Raw genomic sequence first — 13290 nt, forward strand, 5'->3', positions numbered from 1 at the left:
GTAAGAGTAGGGAAGAACAAATAGCCTTTGATCTGAGGCTTGGCTATGACCACTGATTGTCAGCACACAGATGCGCTTTCCTGATGCTAAGGTATGACCTTGGGAGCCCCCTCTGAGACTCTGCTCCCATCTGAGTCTCTGCTCCCCAGATCTCTCCAGACTATTCCTAAGGCCCCTCCAGCTCTCAGCTAAGTGATACCCTCTCCTCTCCTCCCAGCTGACCTCCACTCCCTCTTCCTATTCCTACCTGTAGTGTCTAGCCCGTTCTCCTCAGCTCTAACTGCTCCAACAGCTTCCTGACTCTTGGAACCTGGGACCTCAGGCCTGCACTGCCTTCTGATTCAGGCAGCCCTGGCCTTTGGGATCTGAGCAGGTGGCCTGGGAGGTTTTGCCCCATGAACTTGCTCTCTGACCTTTGGCATGTCTGCCTGTATCCCCCTCCTCCATTGTACACACCTGTCCCCAGTTCTTAGGCAGCACAGGAACTGACTGGGTTTCTTTAGAGAAGGTAGCAGTACCAAGGGGCTTTTCATACCAAATCAGGTGGCCCAGAGATTTGGGGCAAAGGGGGCAGTGCTTCCACCCCTCCAGCCTCTCTCTTGTCTACATACCATTCCTGGCTGGGAATACTCACCCCATCCCACCTCTCAGGCTGCACATGCTCAGGCCTGTCTTATTGAGGGAGATTTGACAAAAAAGTTCAGTTCACTTAGCACCCACTCCCTCCCTCACATTCATTCCTGGCACACTACAGGGATGGGAAAATCGCCCCTTCCTCAAACCGGTGTGGTGCCCTAACAAGGGTTGAGATACATCAGTCTGGAATTCGTCCTCACTGGCCACTGAAACTAAGGAGCCTTTCTCCAGCCCCATAATGCCATTAGTATTGGCCAAGGGAGCCAGAGGACCTACTGTGTGCCAGATATTTTAATACAACCTCTTCTAAGCCTTACAACACAACCACTATGGCAAAATTTCAGTTTTACTAAAATTATGGAAACTGAAGTTCAACAAGATCAAGTGGCATGCACAGGGCCACGTAGCTAGAAAGTGACAATGAATGAATAATCTAATGGAGTGGCTGAATGAAGGAGGCCGTGTGACGGGCGCCACTTGCACTGGTTCGTGGAGTGCCGTGGGTACAGGCAGTGCATCACACTCGCAGCCAGGTCCTCGGAGGGTTGGCCCACGCAGGCCCTCCGCATCTTGGGCCCGGGGGAGCGCAGGATCCTAGAGGCGTAGCCGGGCTCTGCCCCAACCGCGCTGGCCGCCCCGCCCCCGCTCCGCCCCCAGCCCTCCCCAGCCCGGACCGCAGACGGCGCCCGGCGGCGGCGCGAATAGCCGCGAGGAGGTTGGCTCCAGGCTCCGAGCTCACCGCGAGTTCCCGCGCAGGGCCCAGTGCGACAAGGACCCACGGCCTCGGCGACGCTGGAGGATGCGGCGGCGGTTCCGGGCGGCAGCAGCGGGCCGCCTGACGCCTTGCAGGTAGGAGCTCGGCCGCTCGGCCGGCAGGGAAACTTGGGCCGACTTTGCGGGAGGCGCGTGGGGCAGGGGTGGGCGGCGCTGCCCTAGGGCGCCCCTACCGGCGGGCCCGGGGAATGGAGAGCGCGGGGCCTGAGCCAAGGGTGGTGTGGCTCCTGGCTGCCGCCGGCCCCCAGCGGAAGGGCTGCGGGCCCTGGGCCGCGCCACTGCCCCGACTCTCCTTGGACTTTGAGGCTCCCAGGGCCGGTAGCGCTCTGGAGCTTTGGCAGGGCCCCGGAGCGGGGCTGGAGAGAAGGAGCGCGGGGCCAAGCCCTCGGGCCTCCTGCAGGGCCTGGCTCTTGTGGACTGTACGCGCGGAGCTGTGTGAGGGGATGGGGGTGGGCGGCGAGGGTACTGGGCCTGGGGGGCGGCGGGCGCTGAGGCGCCGCGGGACCCTGGACGCGCCCTGCTGGGACGGGGCGGCCCTGCGGTTTCTCGCTAAGGCTTGACTCACCCTCTGGCCGCAGCCCAGGCTGGCGGGATCGCCCCGAGGCTATGACTGCTTGGATTCTGTGGCCGGGCCGCCCCCTGCTCCGGATCTCCCGCCAGTCTTTGGGTGTCGGTCGGTGGGTCTCGATGAGCGGGCCTGCGTGCGTGCACACGCGTGCCGGGGCCTGAGCGAGGGGAGAACGCGATACTGGAGACGCGTGTGTGCAGATGTGGGCCATGCACGTACTTGTAGACAAGGGTTTGCCTGCGTGGCGGCAGCCTGTATTTCAGCCGGCCGGGGTGCACGTGCGCCCCAGTGCCGCCGGGCAGGGCATGGGGGACACCCGGAAGCCCCAAGTCCAGGCGGCTGAGGGCCCCAGGCACTCGAGTTATGGGCAGGGCAGGTAGAGGAAAGCGGGTAAAGGCCAATCCTGCGACTCTTGTCCCTCCACTGTAGCCTGGGCTGCCCAGGTTCGGTTCTAGGGATAGCAGGGCCCCAGAACCTCAGCTGGGGGAAGTGTGAGAACACGGGGAGGGTGCCCTAGTCAGTCTTTTGAGAGAGGGCAGACGCTGGCCACAGCTGGACAGGATCACTCTCTTCTTCCTGGTCTTTCCCGACGTCCATCCAGAGAGCACCCCCTGGACGTGGAAGAGGGAATTGGGTCACGGATCTGTTTGTCTCCCCGGCTACTTAAGGGCCCGGAGGGCACAGCGCTGGTGGGCTATACTGCCCGGGGCCTTGGCTGAGGTTGGTCCTCCCAGCCCAGCTCCAGCCTCAGCCAGCAAACACTGTGGTGGCCCAAAGAGTAATGAGACGCTGCTCCTTGGAGTCCCATCTTTCTCCAAGCAATTGTTTGCCAACTCAGTATGTGTGTGTCAGGAAAGGAGGCTACTGTCTTGAGTGGAGCCGGGGCCTCACTTGAGGGAGTGTATGCTGGGTTCTCCATCTCCTGGACAGGAAGTAAGGTCACCTCCATACACTTCATAGTCCTCTCATGGCTCTCTGGAGACTCCTGTCTCCTAAAGACTCCTGAGGGTACAAGGGGTGGCCTCACCTCTCTAGACTGGGTCCCTGGGCGGTGTCTCGGGAAGTCTCTAGGGCAAAGGTACAGAGTGGGCAGAGCCCAGGAGAGAAGGACTCCTGGGACTGGGGGGTGGGTATGGAGGAGGCCCCAAGGAATATGTGGGGGAGGTGAGGCTGAGCCAGCACTTACTTACTCCAGAGCTCCTGAGGGCAGAGGGTGGCTCAGCACCCCACAACCATACAACCCTTTTAGAGGGGGAGAGGAAGGGAGAGAGAGAAACAACAATTTGTTGTTCCACTTATTCATGCATTTATTGGTTGATTTCTTGTATGTGCCCTGATCGGGGATCAAACCCGCAACCGTGGCATATCAGGACGATGCTCTAACCAACTGAGCTACCTGGCGAAGGCCGTACAACCCTTTCTTGTGAAGCTGTGTTCCCCTAAGATGCAGTCCCTAACCTAGGGCACTGGTGTCAATACTGTGGTCCTGAAGCCCCTGTCTTCTTTTGGAACATCCCTTCTCTAGGCTGGTTTGAGGTGTCAGTTTCTGGCTAGGAGATGGGCCAACTTTCTGAGAGTCCCACCTGGCTTCCTTGGGGTAGGAGTGGGCACTGGCCCATATACTACCTTTGGCTTTTCCTGTCCCCAAAATATGCTGGTCTAACACTGAGCCTGTGACTGTCATTGGCTACCAGCCAGAAGGGAGGAGATGGCTGGGAGAGGAGGCTGTTCTTGTCTTGTTGTTGGTTATAGAAACCTGTGACACCTGGCTCATGGCCTAATCATAGCAAGATTGAGCTGATTTACTTTTCCTAAGCCAGCTGAGGGTTTCGGGGAACAGGGTACTGGGGGAGGTAGAGGGAGGTCAAGTGGTCCTAGCAGACTGACCTCATGACCCCCCCCATAGGTCATTGAGTGCCTGCTGCCTTGAGGAAACCCATGCTTGACCTCTGTGGGCCTGGGTTCCAGTCTTTGCTTGGCTTTGCTTCTGGGCCTTAGTCTCTCTCTAGCTAGCATTAAGTTTTAACATCGATACAATGAGGGTAGTTGCAGACTAGCACTCCCTGGCCCCTGGAGGCTCCCTGCCTGGACATTCACATCCTCCCACTTCCCCACCTGCTTGCCCTGGAGCTATGCTCCCACCACGTGCCTGGGAACTGCCAACTGCAGTTTATAGATGGATGGACGCAGGCTCTCATTCCCTAACTTTTGGGACCTTCCTGCTGGTGTCACAGCACCATCTGCCGGACAGCCTTGGTTCTCCTGTTTGGGAGTGGGGCTGGGGTGGGAAGGGTGTGGTTTGTACAAAGCAATGCACCTGGCCACTTCTCCTGGGGGACCACCCTTCAGAAACACACCCAGTATCTGTTTTGCTCTAGCGTAGGGACCTGGGTTCCAGGCCTGGCTCTGCCATTTTTTAATAAGCCTGGCAGGTCAGATCTTGTGTGGAACATAAATGACTCCAGCTTCCGGGTAATGTGCCATCTTTGCATCTGGGTGAACCCAGACCCTCGATCCCCTCCCCTTCCCCCAGGTCAGCTCTGGAATATGTACACAGAGTTTTTGGCTAATCACAGGATTTTCATTAGTTCTCTCTCCAGGGCGAGTCGCCTTCAATGTTATCTATTTCTAAACTTGCTCTGGCCCCAGAGCCCTCTGGCACCTGATCACCCACACATTCTCACTGCTTAGTAGATACAAGCACGTGGGTTGGGGGGTGGAAGGTGCGGGCATCCATTTTGTCTTGTTGCTGTCCAGGACTGAGTTTCTGTACAGAAGTTCCCTATTAAATTCATTGGCTGAGAAGCTAGACTTGTCTGCCTCATTCTTTGCTCTCGGCTCCTTTGGGGTACCGGGACTGCTTTGCATATATAGCCCTCTTCCAAAACAGATCAAAGGGTGTTACAGGCCCTGACTAGTGTGGCTTAGTTGGTTGGGTGGTGTCCTATAAACAGAAAGGTCGCTGGTTCGATTCCTGGTCAGGACACTTGTGGGTTGTGGGTTCTGTCCCCAGTTGAGGCGCTTACAGAAGGCAAACAGTCAAAGTTTCTCACGTCTGTGTTTTGCTCCTCCCTTCCTCTCTCTATTAAAATAAACAAACAAATAAATAAATAAAATTGTTTAAAAAATAAATAGATGTCACAGGAAATCTGAATTTGTAGACAATGCCCGATTCCACATCTTGGCTGCAGTGGATATCTTGAGTTCACTCTGGGACCTTGGACTAAAGAGCTTGTCATGGGAGGTCAGAGCCTGCCTCTCATACCATCCCTTTCATCAATTACTGGGGGTTGAATGGGTCTTGTATATATATGGGGGAGAGAAGTAGCCATCAGAGTGACCCTCACACTGAAATGTCCTCAAAGTCTGAAAGCCCAAGGAAGTGGTCTTGGGAGTCAGGTGAAGGAAAGTGGAACAGAGGGGCTCCTGGAGTGGGGGTGAGGGAGTATCTGTAGGGCTGCTGCACAAGAATTCATTAACAGAGGGTTCTGCAGCTTAAAATATAAAGTGGGAACCTCTGCATTATATCATGCATTCATTCATTTATTCATAGAGTTTTATTGAGCATCTTCTAAGTGCAAGTTCTTAGGTGTAGCAGGGAGCCAGTGAGAGCAGCAGCCCTCTATTGCTTGCCTGTAGCCTGTTCTTCTGATGGCCCATGTCTGTCTCCCTCTCTGTCCCAGGTCAGCAGTTGAGTAGCTGGGGCCCCGGACGGCTTGAAGCCTTTTCACAGTGATGGCGGAGAAGCGGCCACAGGGCACCCTGGGGCCCATGATGTACGGCAAGCTGCCCCGTCTAGAGGCCGACTCTGGACCCCGGCACAGCTTGGCCCCCTCTGCTGCTAACCAAGACCCCTGCAACTATAAGGGTGCCTACTTATCCTGCCCCATGGAGGGTGCTCCCAAAGCAGCGTCTGAGCGGTTGGCGTCCTGGACCTCATACCCACCTTTGTATCCTACCAGCATAGCAGGACCCCCACTTCGGGAAGACAGCCTGTTGACCAGCTGTCTGCTCTATCGCCCACCAGCAGGAAGCTCTGAGAAGGTGCAGGATTCTGGCCCTGTTGAGCTCCTGCCCTTCAGTCCCCAGGCTCATTCCTACCCAGGCCCACCGCTGGCTGCTCCCAAACCTGTCTATCGCAGCCCTCTGTGTTACGGACTCTCGGCTTGCCTGGGGGAAGGGGCTGCGAAGAGGTCATTGGATGTTGATTGGACACTGATGACTGGGCCCCTGTTACCCCCAGCCGACCCACCTTGTTCTCTGACCCTGGCTCCTGGCAAAGGTCAGTCCGTGGATGGCACCTTTTTGCGTGGAGTGCCAGTTGGGGGATCTGGCAGAAACTCCTCTGGGAGCTTCTCCCCATGCCAGGCATTCCTGGACAAGTATCAGACCATCCATAGCACGGGCTTCCTGGCCTCCAAGTACGCAGGTCCTTACTCTGGGGATCCCAAGCAGTCATTGTCTGAGGGATTCCCCAGTCCTTGGACCCAGCTGGCCCAACCGTTGGGGCCAGCCTACCAGGATACAGTGCCCTCCCACTACCCACTTCCGCCTCCTCCACAGGCCCTGTCTTGCCCTCCAGCCTGTCACCACTCGGAGAAGCAGAGCAACTATAGCTCGGTGCCCCCGCTGCAGCCTCTGGGAGCCCACAAGGGAGTTGGGTACCTGGCTGGTGGGCTGAACGGCCCCTACCTGAGGCACCAGACAGCCCAGACACCCTGTATGCCCCCAGTGGGGCTGGACACTTATTCCTACCCTTCTGTCCCCCTCCCAACAGCCTCACCAGGCCTCAAGGTGGAGCCACCTCTTGCTCCACGGTGCCCGCTAGACTTTGCTCCCCAGTCACTAGGCTTTCCTTATGCACGGGACGACCTCGTTCTCTGTGGAGCATCCCCAGGGCTCAGAGGGACACCACTTTCCCAGAACAGTGTTCAGGCTGTTCCACAGCCCAGTGCTGTCCAGCAAGTGTGCCAGCCTATGCCTGCCAGTCAGCCATGCCCAGAGCCTCTGAGGCCTACAGAGAAGTCAGTGCGGGAACCTCAGGAGACCATGTGGCTGCCAAGCTGCAGGAAAGAGCAGCTCCAGCCCCAGCTCAAAGAGCACCCCGGGGCACCCATTGTCATCGGAGATAGCCCAGTTCCCCGCACCCCACCAGCACTCCCATCCTGTGCCCAGGAGCACCAGTCTCTTCCAGAGAACCAGGGCACACTGTCCCCTGGCTCTCCACCCATGCCCATTATCGACAATGTCTTCAGCCTGGCCCCCTACCGTGACTATCTAGATGTGCAGACACCGGAGGCCACATCTGAACCTGACCCAGCCCCAGCCCCCAAGGATAGCCATGACAAAGACTCCAGGGAGACTCCACCTGCCCAAGAGGCCCCTTTGAGGGTGCACTGCTCACTGAGGGAGGAGGTGGCACTGGACTTGAGTGTGAAGAAACCCGTGGCAGAGGCTTCTCCTGTCAAGGTCCCTAGCCCTGCGGTGCACTCCAAGCTCCCTGTAGCCGTGGGTGTGCCAGGCGTGGGGAGCACAGTCTCAGAGCTGTCTGGGGTGCCAGAGACCACAGAGGCCACCCCAAAGACCAACTTCCACAGCTCTGTGGCCTTCATGTTTCGAAAATTCAAGATCCTCCGGCCAGCACCCTTGCCTGCAGCTATGGTCCCATCCTTGCCCACCTCGGTCCCTGCCTCTGACCAGCCTGCACCCACCTCTACATCCATGCCCATTGGACTACAGATTCTCACCCAGCCCTTGCCTGTGACCTGCTTTGATCTCGCCCTGCCCAGTTCTCCAGCTGTATCGGTGGCCGCCCCAGCTCCTACTGTGGTTCCATCAGCTGCTCCAGCCCAGGCTCCAACTCCAGCTTCCACCCCTGTCACAGTGGACTCCCCAGAGCAATACTTTGCAGGGCTGCATGAGTCTCTGTGTGATGCCATTTCAGGCTCCGTGGCCCACTCCCCACCTGAGAAGCTGCGCGAATGGCTGGAGACGGCTGGGCCGTGGGGCCAGGCAGCATGGCAGGATGGCCAGGCTGTTCAGGGGCTGCTGGGCAAGCTGCTGTCCCAGCTGCAGCGCTTTGTGTGCACGCAGCAGTGCCCCTTCCCCCATGTGGTACGGGCTGGCGCCATCTTCGTGCCCATCCACCTGGTGAAGGAGCGGCTCTTCCCGAGGCTGCCACCCGCTTCTGTGGACCATGTGCTGCAGGAGCATCGAGTGGAGCTGCGACCCACCACACTGTCAGAGGAGCGTGCATTGCGGGAGCGAGCCCTCCGTGGCTGCACCTCGCGCATGCTGAAGTTGCTGGCGCTGCGCCAGCTGCCTGACATATACCCTGACCTGCTGGGCCTGCAGTGGCGTGACTGTGTACGCCGCCAGCTGGGTGAGCATGGGGCAACCCCAGTCGCCACCGAAAGCTGTGTGAGCGAGTGACAGGTGTGTGGGCTCTATGAGTGCTCACAGCCAGGGACCGAGGGATTCCTTCGCCTCTGGAAAGGGCAGGGAGGCCCTAGAACCTGGGAGGGGTAGGGGAGGGTGTGGGGATGGCTAGCCTTCCAGAGTGGGCTCTATGGACCCCCCATCCTTCTTCACCTCCAGTATCAATGACAGCCTTTGTAGTCTCCCTTGTAAGCCTCTGAACTTGCCAACTATGTCCACGTGGAAATGCTTTCTTGGCCATCCTGGCACTGCGTCCTCCTGGATCCCCTCTCCCTTCTCTGCTGTTCCTTCTGTTTGCTGCAGGCTTCTCTGGACTCTGGGGCTCTGCCCAGGACCTATTTATTATCTGAGGTTATTTCCCCATGTCTGTCTGTCCTAGTCTCCCCACTTCTGAGCTCCAATCCCAAATAACCAACTGCATGCTGGTTCCCACCTGGTGTCTCTGACTCTTAACTCCTCCCTGGCCACAATCCTGAGCTTTCCCCTAAGCTTATTTCCCACCTCAGAGATCAGCACCCCCTCTTACCCAGTGCCTCCTTCCTGAAACCCAGCACGGGTCTCCCCCCAACCCCCAACACCATTGCCTTCTGAATGCACAGTTTTCAGTCTTCCCAGGTATTTGCATTCATGGGAGTGTCCCAGTAAGTCGGGATCTTGTTTTGCCGTTTGCTTTTCCCACCTTACTTGTGCACGTTACTCTCCAGCATGCTCTATGCCTTTCAGGGCACCATCTGATCAACCCAGGTGGCTCGACCTCATCCTTTTGGGGACTTGTGCCCTGTCTCATGGTGGGCACCATCTCACTTCTTCCTCCAGGACTTCAGTGATGGTACCCAGGCAACAGAGCCCTAGGGGTCTGTTGCCACCTTTTCTACCTCAGGAGATGACAATTCAAGGCCCACTCTGTCTTTCTTGCTCCCTTGCCTTCTCACCACCCAGCCTCTGTGTGGCTGTGCCTCCGTAGAACTACCCCTTGCCGCCTCCCCATCCTAGCAGCCTTGCTCTGGAACCTTATCTGGTCCAGGCTCCAGGTCGGGTAGAGGAGGGGCAGATGTAGGGCCTGGCATCTGGGTGATGAGCATTGCTGACCCCTGAGCGCTTAGGAAGTTGGGGCATTTGACCCAATGGGGCACAAAGAATGTTAGTGGGAGCGTTCTGTTCCAAGAGAAAGAGAGACAGAGATACGTTGTATATCGTGCAGAGGCTGCCCAGCTTCTCCCCGTACAGTCAAGCTATCTGGGGCCCAGAGATGGGTCCATTTTTCCTGGGCTGCCTGCTGAACAGTGGGGCCCAAGGCACTTCACAGCCCCCTTCTACTTTGACTGGGGCTGTAAGAGTTTGGGGCCTGGTGAGAAAATGACTGGGGCCCAGTTTCCTGCAGCTAGCCGGATTTTAGTACCCCTGTCCCCACTCCTTTCCTGAGCTTTGGGTCCTCCTCCCATCTTTGTGGTGCCACCCTTCTGCGGTGTCCTTAAGACAGCACTTCCCTGGTGGTCTGTCTTCCAAGTAGCTGTGCTGTCGGTCAGGAGGACCCTCCCATGCCTTCTGATGCTCCCTCCACCTTTTTCCCTCTGTGCTCTGCTTTCAGGGCAGCCCTTGTAGGGCTTAGGCTCCTGCCCTGGTACCAGTGTGGCAGAAAATGATGGCAATCTGTGAAGCATGGCCCTCGCTCTGTCAGGCCCCTTTCCTCCTGTCCTTGCACCAAACAGCTTCTCCTGAGTAGTGCCCTCATCAGGTAGAGCTCTGGCGTTACCTAGGGAAAAGCACGCCCTCTCAGCTTAGTGGTTTGGCCAGCAGGCATATGCAGGGAAGAAGGTCATGATTTCTGTGACCCTGCTGTGGCCATCCTGGCCTGGGACAGCGCAGGACCACTGGTCTAGATAGCTTTGGAGTTCAGGAGATAGGACCTGAGGGTGTTGGGGTCTGTAGCATGACTGTGTGCTTATTTTCCAGGTGACTTTGACACTGAGGCTGGATTTGCGCCCTCCTCAGAACACACCATGGCCAGAGATGAGCCAGAGAGCCTCTCCCTGGCTCAGAAGTCACCCATCCCCAAGGCCAGGAAGCTGGGGAGGAAGCCACCAACTCCTATCCTGGAGAAAGCAGAGGCAACTGCTGGGGGAGGGTCTCACGGTGCCTCACCTGCCCGTCGTGCCAATGCTAGCCCACCCAGCCCCACACTGAGGGCCCGCTGCCGAAGACTGCTGACAACTGCCTGGCTTAATGGCCTGGCACTGCCCACTTGGGGCCACAAGGCCTCAGGAGCAGCTCTGCCCTTGCCCTGCCCACAGCTGTTGAGCAGCCAGAGCCATCACCTGTAGGACTGGTGGCTGGCGCTGTTTGGACAGCTACTCTTTGGTAATCACTCTACCCCTCCCTTCCGCTGGCCAGCTTCCCAGGTGAGGAGTGGATATGCCCTCAGAGTTTCTCATTTCATTCTTAGAGAAGACCTGTGTGCTTTGGAGTTCGACCAACTAGGGCTCAGATCCTGGCTCCTATGTTTCTTGCTGCCTAATTGGGCAAGTCACTTCCTCTCTTGAGCCCTTAGTTCCCCACTTGTAAAATGACAACACAGCCTACCTCACAGGGTTGTTGTGGGAATGATACCTGACACATGGTTTGCTCTCTGCTTCCTTCCCAGGACAGGGGCCCAGGTCCCAGCTAAGGCCTGGACTATGAGGCTGAGGCAGATGGAACCTCCAGAAAGTTTTTATGTGTCATAGGACTTTGTTATCTTGGAGTGGTACAGTCCATCCCACACTCTTTCTAGAGTCATTCCCCACGAAAGCCTGGGGTTACAGCCCCACAGTTTGGGCTTGGGCCCTAAACCCCAGCCTGCGGCTCCCTGGGGGAGTCCGCCCCTCCCACCCCCTGCTACAGGGGTGCAGGGATACTGCCTGGGGCTGGCGCCCTTGTTCTGGGCCTGCTGTTCTTACTCCTGGGACATCCCAGGCCTGTCCTAAGTTGATAGCAGTGACTGCCCTGAACTACCAACCTCACCTAGTGTATTATCCCAAGAAAGCTGTATGTTTGCTGGAAGCCAAGCATCTTCAGGTACTAGAAGGGACAGACTGAGTGACAGCTCAGAGTTGGGAGGTCTCTGAAGATATGGACTAAAGACCTTGCAGCTCTCCAAGCTAGAGCCCCCTCAGCCAGGCCTGCAGTGGGTTACCTCCTTGCAGTGCTAAAGTGAGCCCAGAGTCTGGCAAGTTGGGTCCTGGAGACCCCCCTGCCCAGGAGGCCCCTTGAGGGTGCATTGCTTGCTCACTGAGGGAGGAGATGGCACTGGACTTGAGTGTGAAGAAACCCCTGGCAGAGGCTTTCCCTGTCAAGGGCCCTAGTCCCATGATGCACTCCGAGCTCCTTGTAGCTGTGGGTGTGCCAGGCGTGGTGTCCCTGCAGAGACAGTCTCGGGCAGGCCGTTAAACATTAAAGCACGTGGGTTGGTTTGGGATCTGGGATTTAGCTCTGTGTGTGGGGGGGGGGGGGAGGTTGTGGGTTTTATGTGTCTTTACCAGGTGGTTGGCCCTTCACTGGGATGCTGCAGCTATTCTTGCTGCTGTCCCAGAGGGCTCTCATGCAGCCTTGTCCCAGCTAGCTCTGGCCATGTGGGCCCTTGTCACCTGTCCACTGGGCAGCCACTTAACCTGCTCAGGAACCCCCCCGAGACCCTCATAGGTCCTAGTGGTTGCTGATCTGTAGCCCACAGCCCGGTGAGACATGCTGGTCTCCAGGCCTGAGCATATGCCCCTCTCAGGACCAAGGATATGTCCACCAAGGCCTAAATGAACATAACTGTTCCCTACTCCCCATTCTGGTGATTTATCCTGCCGAGGGACAGCCCCTCCCACACTTTGGCAGGGCTCTATTCCTGTAGAGGTTTCTTCTCCAAGCTGCTGAGGTAACTTCCTGGACATGGTTTCCATTTCAGTTGCTCCGGGGGCCAGGCCACTAGGGCTGGTGAGACCTGCCCAGCCTTGACCCTGACTTGGGTTTCGCTGAGCTCAATTACGCCATTCCTCCTGTACACAGCTACATTGTGGCTCCTGTGGCTGGAGCCTAACCCTGCGTCGGACCAGGGTTTGGAGTGGCAGCACTCACCTCCAGTAATGGACAGGCTGGCATATATGCAACCCCAATACAGCATGGTCACCACAATAACAACCCGAGGAAAGGGTGCTGTGGAAGCTCACCAGGGACCTGTCCTAGTACAGGGAACGCGACATGGGGCCAGACGACATGGCTCTAATTCCAGCTTATTGCACATCAACTCATTCAGTCCTGGAACCTGGAGAATGGGGTGTGGTCCTTGTCTACAGAATACTCAAGTGTAGAAAGTTAGAACTGAGACTACTTAGACAGGATTGCAACATAGGTGGAATTGCTCTGAATTCCCAGGCCAAGGTCAGCCTCACCCACCTCACTGCCCTGGTCTTACTGGCTTTGGCTGTTTCTTCTTTATTTTCCATTTTCCTTCCTCCCCGCTTTTTCCTCCCTCCCCACTCCGTCCTTCCTTGCATACCTATTGTGCCCCTGTTCCCTGGCAGGCATACTTTGTGTTAATGTTGCTGTGGTTACAGGGCAGGGTCTGAGGCCTCGGCATCTGTCCACTTGTGTCCTAGGGGATCATAATGGTGCAGAGGCTGGGTTAGAGTCCTGTGCAGCTGGACATGGTGGGAGGAGGCGGCTGCTCCCCGTGGCACATCTCCGTCCTGGGAGTCCCAGTCTGAGGGCTCTGCTAAGGGAAGAGCCATGACAGTGTCCTGAGGAACCCCAGCCCTGAGGTGGTAGGGCCCGAGGGAGGCAGTGTTACCACCCCTCACTTTATCACAAAGCCCATTCCATTCTTTGGAAAGAGAGCTGATGTCTAAGAG

The 13290-nt window shown here is 57.2% G+C and overlaps 1 protein-coding gene across 1 annotated transcript; it reads left to right on the plus strand.

The window, feature by feature from the left end:
- The first annotated feature begins 1384 nt into the window (after window positions 1-1384).
- On the plus strand, window positions 1385-12161 carry CUNH15orf39 (chromosome unknown C15orf39 homolog). The gene is made up of 3 exons (XM_054565389.1): window positions 1385-1485; window positions 5662-8360; window positions 10370-12161. The coding sequence occupies exons 2-3, from the start codon at window positions 5714-5716 to the stop codon at window positions 10735-10737; spliced, it is 3015 nt and encodes a 1004-aa protein (XP_054421364.1). The 5' UTR covers window positions 1385-1485; window positions 5662-5713; the 3' UTR covers window positions 10738-12161.
- Window positions 12162-13290: the final 1129 nt, after the last annotated feature.

The sequence above is a fragment of the Pteronotus mesoamericanus genome, unplaced genomic scaffold (assembly GCF_021234165.1).
Source record: "Pteronotus mesoamericanus isolate MK-2021 breed Mesoamerican mustached bat unplaced genomic scaffold, CSHL_Meso_final contig_100, whole genome shotgun sequence".
Classification (NCBI taxonomy): Eukaryota; Metazoa; Chordata; class Mammalia; order Chiroptera; family Mormoopidae; genus Pteronotus; species Pteronotus mesoamericanus.

Coding starts and splice junctions, on each gene's coding strand:
- CUNH15orf39 (XM_054565389.1), top strand. CDS start 5,714: ATGGCGGAGAAGCGGCCACAGGGCACCCTGGGGCCCATGATGTACGGC. Junction 8,361..10,369: donor CTGTGTACGCCGCCAGCTGG/GTGAGCATGGGG, acceptor CTTATTTTCCAG/GTGACTTTGACACTGAGGCT.